Source organism: Frieseomelitta varia, unplaced genomic scaffold (genome assembly GCF_011392965.1).
Source record: "Frieseomelitta varia isolate USP_RPSP 00005682 unplaced genomic scaffold, Fvar_1.2 scaffold_791, whole genome shotgun sequence".
Taxonomy (NCBI): Eukaryota; Metazoa; Arthropoda; class Insecta; order Hymenoptera; family Apidae; genus Frieseomelitta; species Frieseomelitta varia.
In genome coordinates this window covers 100,698-117,545 of record NW_025110580.1, presented here as the reverse complement: position 1 = coordinate 117,545, position 16,848 = coordinate 100,698, and the positions used below count along the sequence as shown (strand labels likewise).

At 47.3% G+C, this 16,848-nt stretch overlaps 1 protein-coding gene across 8 annotated transcripts in view; it reads right to left on the bottom strand.

Annotated features, from left to right (window-relative positions):
- Nucleotides 1-16,848, bottom strand: part of LOC122535993 (transcription factor SPT20 homolog) — a 224,753-nt gene that overhangs the window by 189,721 nt on the left and 18,184 nt on the right. The window contains exon 1 of one of the 8 annotated variants that reach the window (XM_043667983.1): nt 2,520-2,834. The exons of 5 other annotated variants lie outside the window; for them this stretch is intronic. In XM_043667983.1, the coding sequence (XP_043523918.1) occupies nt 2,520-2,549 (30 nt within the window). In that variant the 5' untranslated portion in view covers nt 2,550-2,834. Of the gene's footprint in view, nt 1-2,519; nt 2,835-16,848 lie in introns of those variants that run through there. 2 more of the 8 variants (XM_043667977.1, XM_043667990.1) reach the window with 2 other exon arrangements.

Genomic DNA, 16,848 nt, shown 5'->3' with positions numbered 1-16,848 from the left:
GATGCGAAATATACACCGCGATTGACAAGCAACACCCTTTTCGCCCGATCTGGACCTTCGTACGAGCAACGAGGAAGGCGTGACAGAGAATTGTTGCCAGGAATTGTTGCCAGGTAATGCCCAGCTCGATCGTAGATGATGGGCCAACGATACCACGCACCAGACACTTGGAAATAATAACACGTACGAATCGATCGGTACACCGACGGGGACCACGCGATCATCCAACAAATCGCAACAGGGAACACAGGGAGTTTTATCAGAATTTCCAACACTTCTTGAATCGATGATCCGTCGTCGTCGTCGTAGTCATCGTTGTCGTCACTCCGTCACGCGGATAACGAGCCAGCCTTTTCTGAACGATCGTCAGTCGGACAGACAGAGAGAGAGAGAGAGAGAGAGAGCGATCTGTTTTAACACGGCTGTCAGTGAGCAGTGGCCTTTGAATTTTGACGAAATCTTTGGTCAAGCAAAAGGACCAGAAGCAGATGGCTGCACGGAGCAACGGCAACCTTGGAGGAACCACTAGAAAACGGAAAAAGGAGAGAGGATAGGAGAAGCAGGGTGGGTTGGTTGATTGGCGAATATGGGATCGAAGGGAACCGGGCGATCCACAGGGGTTTCGGAGACGCGGGGTGCAAGGGTTGACGCGCGGGGGTGGCCAACCCCACCTACTTCTTTAACGCCCCCAAGTAGGGTAGGACCGCCTCCGTCTCTGCGTTGTTCCACCTACTACACCCCGGGACTTCTGCAGTCTCATACCTATACCACCCGTACACCATCATCCTCCCATAGCTTCGTCTACTCCCATTGACTATATCCTTCTGAGAAAAATCACCTCTATTCCCAGGTAACACGAAGCCTCCTTCGATTGAAGCGTAACTGCCATTACCAAACGAATATACCGAGCAAGCTGCCATCTCGCATGTTTCGTCGGATATATCGGATAAATTCAAAGGGTGGTGGATCGTGACGTTACGATTAATCGATGATCTTCCCACTACTGTGTAATTTTAAAACAGTCGGTGCGAACATTCGGTGGCGTACAAAGATACTTCTCGCTCTCTTCTTTGTTTCCTCTTTTCTTTTCTTCTCTATTCCGTGTCGTGCGTTTCGCGTTAAAAACCACGAGAGAAATTGCGATCGAAATGAAACGACATCGAGCGCTATACACAACGCGAAATAGGTTGCAGATAGCGCGTGTCGTTGAAATAATCGAGCCAATAACACACAATGATTCATATCTCGGGCGTATTATATCTTTCAAATTTCCAGACAGCGTCAAAGCAAGGCTCCGTTACTGCCAAGATTATTTTTAGGAAAAATTCGTTTTGCCGGAAAGATTTCAGTACTAAGGCAGGTACGCATTTAGTTACTCGAGCGTAGTTAATCTTGGAACTGTGTAGCGAGATTTATTCGGCCAGCCATTCTGCTTGTCCGGTGCACCTATTTGTCTTGTCAGGATCGTTAAAGTGTCATTTCCACGAATATCGTCCGGTTCGCTCAACGTAGGATCAATCAGAAAACCCCAAAGCAAAGGGCTATTTATCTATATTATAACGAGGCACGTCCAGCCGCCAGTCAACCAAGTGCGATAAGTCTAAACTTGGGTTTGTTCGAAATACTAGAACCCCGCCACAAATGCGCATTAGCGTGATCCGCGTTCGCGTGTTACACGCCGTTCGGTGAAATAATCAACGCGTTCGCAAAACCAATCGTTTTTGCCAAATGTTTAATACCCATTTCCGTCGACTCTGTTTTTGTAACGACCCAATTCCACTGAGTGAAAATCACGTTGCTCCTCATTAAACATGCAACGATTATTTCAAGTATTTTCGTACTAAGTGTCGATTCTATTCCGGATCGCGTCGCGATGCCTCGCGTCCGATAAATATCCTGCCATACCGATCTTGCGAAACTAAAATCACCTTTTTAGTCTTTTTTTAAATCTTCGAACTGTTCGTTCGTGTTTATATTCTCTAGATATATAGACACACGCGTTACGTACGTACGATCGGTGCAACCTATCTCCGCGGAGACGCTAAATCCTGCCGTGACAGAACGAAACAATTCGAAACAAGGGACAAAGAGGGGAGGGAACGGGGTGAAACAAAAGCGGCACGCACACCAACGAGCGAAGGAAGCGATAGATGCAAATGATTGGAAAAAAACTGAACAACAGTCTCTGGTAACGACAGCGTGCAAAGGGACTCGTCGATGGCACGTGGCGATCATCATTGAGTAAGAGCAACGCAAAGAACGGTGAATGAAGCAAGCGGCAGAGAATGATGAGACAAAGAGACGGACTTAAACAAACAGAGAAAAAGAGAGAAAGGAAGCGACAGAGAGACAGAGAGAAAAAGAGAGTGCGCGACGAAGATGCAATCATACGATTGTATTTGATCATTGACAGGCAGGCAGGCAGGCAGGCAGGCAGTCAATCAGACATCGGCTGTCATTATAAGAAGCAGTGCAGTGAAGACGGAACAAGTGTTGCAGGGATGAAGTAAGCTCTCTACCTGGACGGGTCTCCAGCGTGGTTCCAGCATGTCCCGCTTCCTCCTCGTCGTCTCGCTCGTGGCTCTTCTCGCTTGTTCCTCCGTCCTTCTCTTCGTGAAAGTATTATTTTTCGAAGAAACGAAACGAAGACACAAGACCCGTTTCCCGTTTTTCCTCTATCTTCCACAGCCTTCGTCCTGGCAATTCGTACTTTTCCTTCCTGTCCGTCTTCTCCCACCCACCCCCTCTCGTTCCACTGTCCTTTTGCCACCTCTCTACCTTTCTCCGTCTCCCCCTCTTCTTTCGCCCCGGGTCCACTTCCTCCCCCCTTTCTCTTCTCTTTCTCTCTTTCTCCTTCCCGCTCTCTATCTCTCTACGTCTCTCCCTCTCTGTATATTTCTTTCTATGTTTCTTTCTCTCTCTCTCTCTCCCTCCTTTCCCTTCCTTCACAGCCCTATTTATCTATTTATCTATTCCTCTCCTGTATATCTATCTATTTATCTTCCTCTCTTTCTCTTTCCCTTCGCGTTGCACCGTTTCTCTATCTCTCTCTTTCTCTCTCGTGTTCTGATCGTTAGACACCTCCGCGTGCGCCGCGCCACGTGTCTCTCTCCTTGGGGAGAGAAGAACGATGCCTCTCGATTTTCTCCCGGTGTCGCGATTTTTAATCTCTCTGTGGGCCAGGTCGCGAACGCGACAATGCAGCGAGGCAACAGTAGATTACGATGATATCTGTCTATCTGCCGAGCCAAAGGGAAGGACGATACGTGTTATCCTCGGTATAAATGCCGCTTGGTATTTTTGAAGGGAGGATTGTGGATGATGGTAGTGATGGTGTTATAGTGATGATGCAGTAGTAGCAGTAGCAGTAGTGGTAGTAGTAGTAGTAGTAGTAGTAGTGGTAGTAGTAGTAATAGTTGTAGTAGTTGTAGTAGTAATAGTAGTAATAGTAGTAGTGGTGGTTGATGGTGGTTGGTGGTGGTGGTGGTGGTGGTAACGACGAAAGGCGCCCTCTCTCGCGATCGGAGCTGACCAGCGTCGTGTGTTCGTCCACGTCTCCGGTCTTTATCCTCGTCGTCGTCGTCGTCGTCGTCGTCGTCGTCGTCGACGCAGGAAACGTGCGCTGAACCGTGCGGAATTGAGAGTGTGGTTTAAAGAAAAAGGGGTACCGCGCGCCGGTGGCTGCCGTCGCGACTGTGCGACGCTCGGCACCGCTTGGCCGCGAAACCCTACGGCCGCACCGAACACGCGGCTACTGAGTCGGCGCACTCACTCGGCCTCCCTCTGTCTCCATCCCTCCCTTGTCGTTTCGTTACCTCTTCGTTCCTCTTTCTATCTCTGCGTACGTCGTTCCTCGTCCCACGTTATAGCCCCGTTTCTATCAGACACGCTTCGTCCGCGAAGCCTCGCTACTTGTACGTAGTTCCTTCTGCCTTGGTATCTGTCGTTCTTTTCTCTGTCGTGTCTAGTTTCTCTTCTTCTTCTTCTTCTTCTCTCTCTCTCTCTCTCTCTCTGGCTTTCTATGTCTAGTTGTCACCCGCGTCTTCTTGGATATTCCGCTAAGCACTTACCAGCTCCTCCTTTGTAAATACGCTTTCGATTTAAACGTACCGCCAGGCATCGCTTCTACGCAAAAAATTTGAAGAAGCCTGGTATCGCGTCGCGATCGAGAAGCTCTTGTCTCGCTCTCTTGCGTCGCGGCAACGCTGTCGAGATACCGGCAATTAGATAATCAGATAAACGTGGCACGTGTAGGTTTTCGCGATATCATTCGCAAGATGTGTAGATGCCGATCTATGCCGCTTTACGCGCGACAGACGTCGCGTTCGTTAAGACAGAGGCGCGCAGCAGTTGACGCGGCTCGATGTAGTTATTGTTATCGATTCGGCCTAGTCCTAAGACCGCACTAAAGCTGACGAGCCATTCCAATGCATTCATCACACCGTAGGGCAATTTATCAGCCCCGTGTGCAACGTAGTCTTGGATAATCAAAACGATTCGTGTTATTCAAAACCGACACGCGCGTCTCGCTGCAAATTTCACGAATTCCGCTTACTTTCATCTAAATACACCCGGCTGCTTTTTTTCTTTATTTATAACTCGTTGCTGCGGAGGAGATCTCCCTTTGACATTTTAATAATCTTCGCTTGCTTGCAATTGTCGTACGGGGAACGCGCGGACGGTAAACGAGAAACTTAGATGGGACACGATGGGATGAAAGAGTAAGCAGATACATACTGTTAGAGGTTACGATAGAAAGTTGTGTCAGACAGTGACACATATCGAAGAAAGGAGCGTATGGTATGCAAGATTGAAACTGTCATGGTTATAATCGGGACGATAGCGAATGATGGGGGTGAGGACAATGTAGGGAAAACAGGTCGCGGAAAGGAAACGCGGAGAGAGAGAGAGAGAGAGAGAGAGAGAGACAGAGAGAGAGAGGAGGGGGAGGGACTTTGCATTGGCTAGTTTGTTGTTGTTTGTTGTTGTTGTTCGTCTTGTTTCTCGAACACGGAACCAAACCACCCGCACAATGCCGAGTACACATAGTTACCGTATTGATAAGAACCTTCAATGGCGGTGGAGAAAGAGGAGAGATGCCGGGGGAAACGGACACAGAGGGAGCAAAAGCGAAAAGCAAAAGCGTGCGCGCACATAGCTGCCAGATATATCAGAACACGATTTTTGTTTCAGACAAATCTTTCCGCCACTCGACGTTATATCGACCTCCGTAATTGAAAATTATCGCGCGAGAATCTTCGAGCTCGCGCTCGTATCATCTTCGGCGCTGTCGATAATAATTGCAGCCTCGGCGAAACGCGAGGGATCCGCGTTTAACCGTGTAATAAATAAGAGGAGGGATCAATCGTTAATCGGTAGGAAAACAATGCCCATCGGAAAAGTAATATCCGGAAAATGCGACAAAACAGGAGCCGATGCAAAGGGACATCGTTATCGCTTAAAAGCCCCCGATATTCGGCGAAATATCGCACAAACACCGTCATTCTGATGAAAAGATTGTCAATAACCTCTAACACCTGTTGCACAGTTTAGCGACGGATTTTATTCTCACGCGTGGGCTATATTCATTTATTGGCTCGCGGATTTCACGGGTCACACATCGTTCACGTCGATGCACAGCGGCATAAACGGTTAATGTGGTTCATTCGCCCAGTAATAAAACTACATTCGGTGAAAATTTCTGATAAAATTATATCGGCCGCAATAAATTCCATCGAATTATTGCGCTTTAATTGCTATGCATTTATTAATCGTAAAACAACGTTGAAAAAACGAACGCGGTATTATTCCATCAGCGGTGAATGCGATGGAATAATTTGTTTATCGAAATTGAGCTGCTAGATGGGAAAAGAAACCGGGGAAGAAGAGATTAAGGCATACGCCAACTTTCCTCGTTCGTAGTCGAATACGAGCGTGTTCTAAGAAGATTATGGCCTGTGGTTATCATTGTTGCCGGGGTAATTTTCTGGTCAAGCACAAAAAAGAAAGTTTTCAATGGCCTTCAACGTGGTGGAAGAATCGTGCCGTTCCATTCTCCGATCTATCCAGGTTGCGTGGGAGCTGCATGTCGTAGTGTTGTTGATTTTTGCATAATTTATCAAGGTTGTTTGGTTAAGCGAGCCGTTAGGGTGAGTCGCAGGGGTTGTCGAGCTTGGGGATTGCGCGATGGGGCGACAATTTCAGACACCCTTCGCCAAGATGATTAGCATCCGCTTCAGGGACGTACTTATATCCAATCTTACTACTAATTTTTCTCAAACTTCACGGCAGCTATCTTTTTGTTTTCTTCGATATGAGAACAGAGTACAATCTGCAAAAGTAAGAGCAATCATCTCTTACGGTCTTTCTGTATCGAGTGTGATTTAACCCCGTTTCTCGCTACTGTATCTGTTACGTGTATTACCAAGCGGCGCGGTGTCTGACCATGAACGTCCGAATCTACTTACATCGTGGCGTCTACCGCTGTTTCGCTGCGCGTGGAACAAACGCGAATTTTCGAATAACGTCACATTCTCTACGATCGACTGTAAACGACAGCGCGACAACGATTGTTAACAAACGATGCAACAAATAGTAACAAACAAACCGTTTCCCGCCAACGCCAAGATGGTGGGAGAAAGGAGAAAAACGACAAATTGTACGTGGTTCTTGGTTCGCTGGAAAGAATCTTCGTTTAGGACGGCCCTGCCCGACACGTAAGCAGGCATATCGCGAGTACACGACGGAGTTGTTGAGGATGGGTATGGGTGGACGCAGGGTTGGCACACAGAACGAAGGGGTTGCGAGGAGCGAAGGGGTGTCCAGCGGTACCAGGGAATGGGAGAGCGAGGAGCGGCAGGGGGTCGAAGGGGACAAAACCCGTTCTATACTATACTACTCTACAATAGTTGTTTACCAGAGTCATACTGATCGATACTCAGTGTTTGCTATCAGAGGGAACCATGCATGCCGGGCGCTACTTGCCCAACACCAAAAGTAAACACCCACCCCCGTCCGCTATCACCCCAACAACACTCCCACCGTTCCTCCACCGACTGGTTAGCGGCGAATTCTCACTCGCACATGCGACTATCCCTCTCGCTCACTCTTCCAATCTCTCTTAGTGTCCCGGCCGATCTTGGTGGAATGCATAGACATTCGGTTTGCGTGTTGCACGGTACATGCGTGTACGTACGATCATAAGTGCAAATGTACATTTCGTACATCGATAACGGAAGACCTCACCTACACGGCCCAACCTTGGGGATCGACGATTCCATCTGCTCGTAAACCATTGTTAACATATTGGTTCTGCGTTTCGATGTTTCGTCTTAGAGGGCCGGTTAAACCAACGCGTGTTTAGACGAATGCAATTCCCACGACGTTTAAGAGAGCACGCACGAATGCAGGCACGTGTGTGTATATATATATATACAAGCGAGGCAGGCGCGTATCGGAGATGCATCCTGTTTCCCTCTCTGGCGGGAGAGTTCTGTGTTCAACCGCCCTCCCCCTCCCCCTCCCCTCTCTCCCGCCCCCACCCCCCACTTCCCACCGGTTCACGGTACAAACTATACCCGCAGGAGCGCGCGGGGGTTGTCTCCGAACGATCATAGCTAGGTCCAGGCCGTTTCACCTCGTACATTTGCATAATAGGGCCACCGTCGCTCGTGTCCGGGAACACGGCACCGGGGGAAATAAGGGCGTTAAAGGGTGTAACGTGGAAAAAAATTGTACGTGTCGTAAGGTTTTTCGGCCAACACGGAGATTTTGACGCGACGCTGAACAATGTCGTTAGCACGAGCGTAACGGTATACATAATTTTCAACGGAGTGCACGAGTATTTGCATAATATCCCACGGCCAAAGGAGAATAGGGCTTGTTCACGTGCGCGAATAGAATTATCCATGGTAGTGGAGCAATTAACGCGGCTGGGCCAATGTACGGTTGGTACATCTCCTTTTCTTTCTACTTCTTCTCTTTCTTCGGTTGGTCGACCAACTGACGTTCGATCGATTTCCGCCCGGTAACGTTTGTCTAGTGGCTGCCTAGCACGGTAACTCGTTATGGTAAACGGCATTCGGAGTAATGATTTTAATACGAAGTCCCGAAAGGCGAGGGTGAGACGGGCGGCAAAAGCCGGAAAGTCGCCGCAAATCCTGCGCAGAAGGGAACAGAATAGGGAGACCGGTAAACAAACAGTGAAAATAATATAATTTACAGAGGATTAGGAATGGTCGGAACGGTGCAAGGGAGGAAAGGGTAGAAAAGGGGCGGAAAAGGGTTTCGGTGCACAGAATAACTGTTTCTGGTTATAATTGATATCCTGGCAAAGCTCTATAATCCCTCCCAGTCGAGCCACCACCCTCTTGAAAGTCGAAACCGACTACGGCAAAAGGTGGAGACCCCAAAACCGCAGCACGTTTGGTCATGCTTCTATTTACGGAACATTTTCATAATGGTTTATTTCCGCTAATGTCAGCCGGCCAACAGAAAAGACCGTATTTTCTCTACAAATTTCGCAGACAGTCCGCGCGCTCGGTCCTGCATTCATTTCGATTTCCGACCGCGAAGACGAAACTGCAAAATACATTATTTCATCGTCGAACTTGTTTCGTGGCGGGTTGCGATTAACATGGCCCATTTACTTCACGAACTGCGACGTCATTTCTCCTATGGCGTATCGCGTGTGTTTTTTCATAATAACGCACCGGAGATTTATCATCTGCGGAATTTTTTCATTATGTAAATTTCACTCGCACAAAGGATTTTCGCGAATCTCTTGTGAAAAGGCAGAGAACCCACCCCCTACCTCCTACCCCCTCCCACCCTCCCTCCCTCCCGCCTCTCGCGTGTTTCGTATTTCGCGTTTCCAGCGTTCGCTCGCACAGAGATTGCTGATCGAATTAACAAAAACGTCGTGATAAAAAGCATCGAAAGAAACGCCAACTATAAAAATGAGCAGTAACGAAGCGTAGACAGAAAGAGAGGAGAGGCGAGTAGGAGAGAAGCGGGGCGGCGGTCGCCGCAGTGAAAGGAAGAGAGAAATGTAATATCTAGCCAGCACGTAATTATGATTCCATTGAAAAGTTCGCTGGACCGGCCCTTCGTCGACGCATTAATGCGGCTGACCGTCTCTCTCCAATTATAAAAGTCTTCGAACAATGGAAACCGCGAGCGCTGACATCGGGACGAACGCATGCACGAGCGGGTAAATAATACTCGCATCTGTCCAGCTCCGTTTTTCAACGTTTGTTCTTCCGGCCGCCATCCGGATGTCAGCGGGGTATCATACCAAGGGGATCCCCTCTCTCTTCTTCCATTCCGGTTCTTTCTTCCCGCACATTTTCAAGTGCGTAATAAGACAAATTCCAGCCATTAGAACGATCAGGGCCACAGGACCTAATTAGCCAGCATGAAAATAATCTCCCTAGTTCGTGTACCGTGTTTTTCTCGGGGAATGCGTAATTTTCGGTTTGAAATAAGGATACAATAGAAGGGTCCAACTACTCCCCCTTCTCGCGGTATAGCGTTAGCTTTATTCGCATTGTAACTCGTCGGCGAAGAAAAACGAAAGAGTTGACATCTACGGCGCGCGAAACGCTCTAGAGAATCCTACGAATGACAAATTAACGAGCCGTGGTTTTCTTCTCCCACGGCCAAGATCCTCCTCCTCAGAGAGGAGTTCTTCTGTTCGAAATGGCGTAAATCCATCCCCGTTGCTTCGACGAACCGTCTAATCCTCGACGAAACTTCGACGAAGCCTCTAAAAGAGATTGATCGTCATCTCGTCACTCGTCACTCGTCACTCGTTCTCCATCCAATTCTTCCCTTTCCCACCGTAAATCCATCCCTCCTCCACCGCGCGTCCCAACGAATCCCACGAAACGCAGAATAGACGACGAACGAAATCTTCACTGTGAATACCTGATCCAAGCATCGAAACATTAGTCACGGTCTTAAACGTAGCATCAAGCTGAGGTTCGTAGAGCCTACGAGTGTAGAGCCTATGTTCGTGGAGCTAAGGGTGTATTTGCATGACAGAGGAGAACGATAGTTAACGACGTCACTCTGAGCTATATCATCAAAAAATTTCAGAACAAAATACAAGTTAAAACAATACGGACCGTGGAACAGGTACCACTTTCCATGGATTATTAATCACCTTATCGATTCAATGCGAAACGAGGGTTTAAATGATCAATTTTTAAATGACAATTGTCGTGCATTGACGTCGAAAATACAGGTAACGTAACAGGATTATTACACATTGTCAAGAAAAGAGAAATTGTGTGTAAATTGGGAAAACTGTGTTTTACCGATAATTCTAAAGAGTCGAATATTTTCAGGGAATATCAACTGAAGAATGAATTGCGGCTATGAAAGTGCGGGGAAGGAGGTGTCATTAGAGATCCAGAGGGGTTGGCGACCACCTCTCCAAGTCTCTACCCTCAGTGTCCCCTTATCCGAGGGGAATTTCTAACTGATTTACGAGAAAACAAGACTGTTTAATATTTCTCTTGGTCCCCTGGCGCCACGGTTAGACTCCTGCCTCGACGCGTGACTTTCGCGACACGTCCAAAGTCTCGTAACTTGGTTAAATCAACGTGTTACGTTGCGATACGCAACGTCGTTCAACTAATTGCGTGATTTACTACGCGAGATCTTTTAGATTTTTCGTATCTTCGGACGGTTGATGGAAAAATCGAAGATCGATCAGACAAAGCGAGAAAGTCGAAGAGAAGTTTCGTGTAAAGAAAAGTTTCAGTCGTGTGATGCAAGTCTGATGTATAACATGACAATGAAACCTGTATCGCTCGCTCGTATAAATCTCCCACTTGAGATCTACTCGGGGAGCCCCATTCTCCATAATTTTAACCCTCGGTAACGTCCTCACGACCAAACAAGTCGCTCTTGCTTCCAACCCCACGGCTTGACTCGTCGCGTCGGTGACGTATTTCCTAAAAATGCGAACGTCAATCCTAATTCTACTACGTGTATTTGTCAACTATTTTCAGTATTATCGAAAACTTTTTTTCGCGGTAATCATCTCAAATTATACCAACACAATTAACACGTGCAATTGTCAAATTATAGTTAAAAAATTTTCCTTTTCGAACAAATTTCGTAAGTACGTATGACAAGGAGCTTCACGGTCGAGTAACCTGTTGGTTAAAACGCGTAAAACACTTTGGAAAGTTTGCGAAAACGTCGATTACCGGCGACTTGAAACGTTCTAAAAACCTGATAATTTCATCGCTCGGTTTTCAACCATTTAAAGAGAGAAGCTCGCGCTCGACTGATCAAAATAAAATTGTCCGTTCGCTGGCAATTCAAGAAATTTCGGATATCTTCCAGGATCTATTTACATCGGCGGCGCCAAATCATTAATAAGGCGCCTTCCTAGCGGACTTCCACTAACTCCGGGGGAACAACTGGGAAAGGAGACTGCAAGAAGGACAGCAGAAGGGGGTTACAAAGGGGTTACGTCGGAGAGTAGTTTAAGAAACGAGACACTCTACTTGACATTAATGACAATTAGGGCATTAAGACGACAAACGAAAATAAAACCAAAGATGAAAGGACCTACATTTTCATCGCGAGTAATAATTTCACTGCAAAGTGCACTGGAAACACTGTAAATTTTCTACATGCTAAGCTACAGCAGGACTTCAACCGTAGTATGAAATACGAAACGAAATAGAATTGGAAGACGAAAATTAGAGAAGCAATATCAAAAATCAGTGCTACGTATGCCCGTATGGATTAGCCAGAGAGAATATACCGATTATCACGTTTCCAAATAATTGCCCGGCAAGCTCGAAACATTTTGCCCGTTTAAACATCCGAATCTCGCGTGTCGAATGCGAGTTTTAATAATTTGAAAACACACACGCTGGGAGGGAATTAATAATCCCACGAATGAACCCTCCTAATATTTTTCTCCGCATTTGCCAGCGTCCTCCGACGAAAGAAAAATGGGAAAAGGGTAGCAGAGGCATAAACAGCCACGATAGCGAGCTCTCGTTATCACGAATAAATCAAATGACTGGCGGCTATAAGCGGACAAAGCAAGCCCGCGGCATATTTTCTAGTAAACTTTTCCCGAGGAGGTGTGAGCCCGGAGAGATAATAAATGCATGTACACGATACGAAGCAGCCAATATAACAACGGTGAAATTTATATAGACTCCGCATAGGACTTCGTGGACCCGCGTGTACGTGCACAAGGGATGCTTCGTTTTATTGTGCTCTTCTGGCAGCTGCCCGCGGTAAATAGCCGGATTATAAATAACGGTACCGGCAATATTACCCTCGCGGCGGGATGGCGAGCGTAACCGTGTACATTCGTACAACATCGATGAACACCGTTGCACCCGATGCAATTGCAACTGATAAGAACCTCTGCCAAACGAGAGAGGTCCTAGCAACGTGGCACGGCTCGTTTCTCTTAACGAATTCAACGCAATCCCTTCCTCCTCCCTCTCTCTCTCTCTCTCATTCTCTCTCGGCCGAATTCGACTTCATTCACGCACACACACACACTGGCACACGCTGGGTGGTCTCCAGAGTTTTTCCCTTTAACGAACGACCGTTATAAATAATTTCGATGCTTTGTCGTATTGCGTCGGCCGAGCGTGCCGCAAAACTGGGCAGGGGGTGACTCCTCGTCTCTTCTTTTCTTTCTTTTCTCTCGACCGCGCCAAAAGAGGGTGAATCCCGGAGTCGAAATGCTAAAGTCGAAAGAGTGGGGAGATGCACCCCATGAACTTCTCTCGCTCGTTTATTCCTTTATCTCGTTATGAAAGAAAGATTTCCCGCTAAGAAAAGATTAATTAATTGATACAAACGCTTGATAATATATTTTACGCATCGACGCGTCCGCGGAGTGCCCGGTGCTCGCGGCCGGTGTATTTCATCGAAATTGTTTGATCTAGCTGGCGCGGTACGTTTGGCGGGAATTTATGGAGGCGCGCAATACAGTTTATTGAAAATTATGTAGATCCCAGTTCTGCGAGCGAAAAAAAAAGAAAAAAGAGAAATACAAAAAAAGAAGGGGAGGGGCCAGATAGCTATTCTAATAATCGTGTGTACCGCACTTATAATTCATGGAGGCGAAAAGCGCGGCTCAAAGCACAATGCATATACTTGACTGTGCGATAAATAACCGTTGGCTGTATGAATCATCGCAATTTATATTTCGCTCGGCTATTTTTATCGTTCGGTATATTATTTTTTATACGCCAGCGTAAACCCCATAAATCTTCTCTAATTAAAGGATTTAATGTAGCCGGGCGGGGAGGAGCGAGAAAGAGAGAGAGAGAGAGAGAGAGAGAGAGAGAGAGAAAGTGAAAAGAGAAGAATATCGCGAATGCGGCGCGAATAATTCGGCGAACACCTAGGTGACACGAAAGAACAATAAATGGTTAAAACGACCGAAACCAAGACAACGAAGAACGACAGAAGCACGAAGATAGAAGCGAAATTAGCCCAGGGGGACTTCTTAACAACTGGCAGAGAATAGGAGGGAGTGGGTGGCTTTTACACGCGGCTCTAACCACCCTTACGAGATACAATCCACCCCCTTATGCCTCGGTAACTCTGTCGAATTTGTAGTTAAGGTTGTAAACGTAAACCTGGGAATTCCTCTCCCACCAAGATTCGGCGAGCGTTACCGTTCCATGCTTTCTCGAACCCTTTTCCATCCTTCTTCGCGCTCGCCAAGTATATGTACGCGTATACGCGACACTGCTACGCAAACGTTAGGTTATGTTTGCAAACCCTCTCGTACGTAACACGTGCCTCGTCCTTCTACAATCCTGAGTGTATGTACCTCCCACATCTTACAACCTCCCTCTGCGGATAACGAGCACGATGTAAAGCTTTTCTCTCTACCTTTCTCTCCCACCCTCTACCTTTCTCTCTCTTTCTCTCTCAACGTTCCTCTTGCCGATAACTTTTCGAACACGCGACTATCTATCCAGGGGCGATGCACGCGACACAGAGATTTTCTCCTGGAGGAAACACGTATCTTCGATGCTTCGTTCGATTCGTTAAGAATCGTCCGGAGATGAGAGAAAGATCGGAGACGACTCTGACATCTTCTCACCTACATACGTACAAACGAGCAACGAAAACACGGAAGACCGGGTGGCTTATACTTGCCATCGCGAGTATATCGAATCCGCAGTGGAAACGTGCTCGGGAAATGGTTGCGGATATTGGCCATAGATATATTTCTGAGGGAGCAAAAGGGAGCGCGTTGGAACATAAAAAGATCGTCTCGCCTTATAGCAAACGGCAACCACCCCTCCGTTCTACCACCTCCACCCACTCAAACCTTCCACCCCCCCCCGTCCCTCCTCCTCCGCTACTGGCGTTCACAACCACCCTCCGATTTATGGAGCATTCTGTACATTCGATATTTTCTATTGTCGATCGCCCCTATTTGTCTTATTTATGTTTCTTTTAGGGACCACCCTCGGCTCACCCTTCGCTGTTTCAGCCTTGGCTTGGCCGGCGTCCACCCACCCCCGGCCAAGTGCCGCGTCCACTCTCGTGCGAAATTCACCCCCTACGGATACGGACGGTCGACCGACCACTGGATATTTCCAAGGATTTGCTCGCGATGCAAACGCGCCGCTATATTAAAACGATATATTTCGCAGAGGCATAGGAAATTAAATACCGGGGAAAGTACCGTTACCACTTGGCGCCGCGCGAATATTCCTTTCGACAAAAGGGTTAGAAAAAAAAAAAAGGAAAGTGAAAAAAGAGGAAACGGGCATAAGAATGCACCGTGTCATAGCGTCTGACGGTGTGTCTCCGAATCACAATGATCCGGCAGATTTAGCGCAAAAGATAAGCGCGGGCCGAAGCTATTTTCTGGATGGAAGCGGATAAGCGTATTTTATACTCGGTGTAGTGCGAAAATTGAAAATACCAGCGTCGAAGGTACAAACCGGCGTAATAAGTTATCACGGCGCAAGCTCTTTAGCCGCGTGACGACGAAACGATCGGAGGGAAAACGAACGAGGGAAAGGCGCGTTACTCGGAAATCCAGCTCAGCCGATAGCGTCTTCTTCCTGTACGGTGTACACGATTTGTCTTCGGCTAGTTTAGACTCGGTGTTAATACGAGAATAAACAGCGAGGTAAGATCCCTCTTGGCTTAACGCGTCTCTCCTTGAGTAAGCCCGGTTAAGTCTGGAAGGGAGGTTCGAGATTCGAGGTTCCAGGTTTCAGGTCTGGACGGCCTCCAGCTGGAATGAGCAAGGGCTTTCTAATTAAGATCGTTAAACTGCCATGAAATTCAAATTACGTTTACTGCTGTCCTTACTTCCCTTCTGCGGACCCTTTTGCGGACGATGGCGAGGTGATCGTTTCGCCGGAGAAGTCTTCGGTCAGAAATTAACCTGTGCCTTTTTTAAACGTTCCTCGTACGTGCTGGATGAACCACGGAGAAGAACGATATCCGATCTCGCCCCGAACCGCGAAATATCGAACATTGATAAAAAAGAAATATCTCTCACGATACACGAATAGCACCGAGCATATTCATTATGCATAGAATGTCGATCCGTAACGAATCGAGCAGGCGTTTTGTCGCGCGTCGCTGGAAGAAATTAATCGATATCGAAATTTCAATAATACTGCAATCTGTGAGCCACTTCCCAGACTAATCTGACGATATTAGCATAGATTCTCGGACGTTAGATAACTTGGAATCTTGAAGGGTCGAGGAGGGGAAGGGGGCAAGGGACGTCCGATAACCGCCCCTTGTAAGTTAGCGTATCAGCCAGCGAGAAAGGGTAAGGAAAGGGATGGTTTAGGGCAGCACGCGTCCCTTCTATTAAATTAACGTAAGGTAAAGGAGCGGAAACCACCTCCTATCCAAGATACTGGGTCAACCGATTCAACCTCTCGGAATCCCAAGTGATTCATACGTCGTCTCCGTGACTCTTTGCATAAGACAAATTTTCGCGTATGACGAAAGAAGAGAAGAGAGAATCGACCGAGAGAAAGTTGTTCTCTGACCTGCAGGCAGACCGGCGGTCTAGAAGCCAGGGAAAGAGATAAGAACAGGTCCTTGCCCTTGACAAACACTGAATTTCAAGGAAGTTCGAGCTCGCCTGCACCCGCAGACGTGATGTCAGAAGCGGAGCAACTGATTAAACTATCACTCGTTATACAAACTACCCCCATAGACAAGGGTCGTCCGGTTCAGCTACACCGTCATTCGTGAGCTAGAGACACAATCACTGGGCGTCCATTGCATAACGCGATCAAATATTAACGTTAACAGTAACCGAGCTAAATTTAGACAATCGATGAAACACTCCGGTCACGCGGTGAAATAAGAAAAATATAATCCCATCGATGGCCGAACGATGAAACTCGTCGACCACGACGACGACGTCACCGACGCCATGTTAAATATTTTCTCTGGTGAACGTACGGATCGAACAAACACGGAGGATGTTTTTGAGATAAGCAAGGAGTACATCGGGGTAGTTCGGACCCGTACGAGTTCGAACGAAGAAAGGGTGTGTCGGACGACCGTGTCCTGTCATGTTCGATAGCGATATACCTTGAGCCCTGGCTCCCTTAGAATTTCCTGGTTCCCCGTTCCTCTAATTGCATAATAGGATGCCCGCATGTAGGGAAAAGATGGGTGGCTAGTATAGACGTCGCACCGGTGGACCAACTATGAGGGCAGTAATGGAAATACGAATCAGAACGCGTTCTCTCTCTGTTATGTATAATCAGAGATCGCAATCGAAAGTCCTGTGTGCGTAATAACGAGTCGACGTTCCTCTATCGTTCTTCCATGTCTTATTTTTCCTTT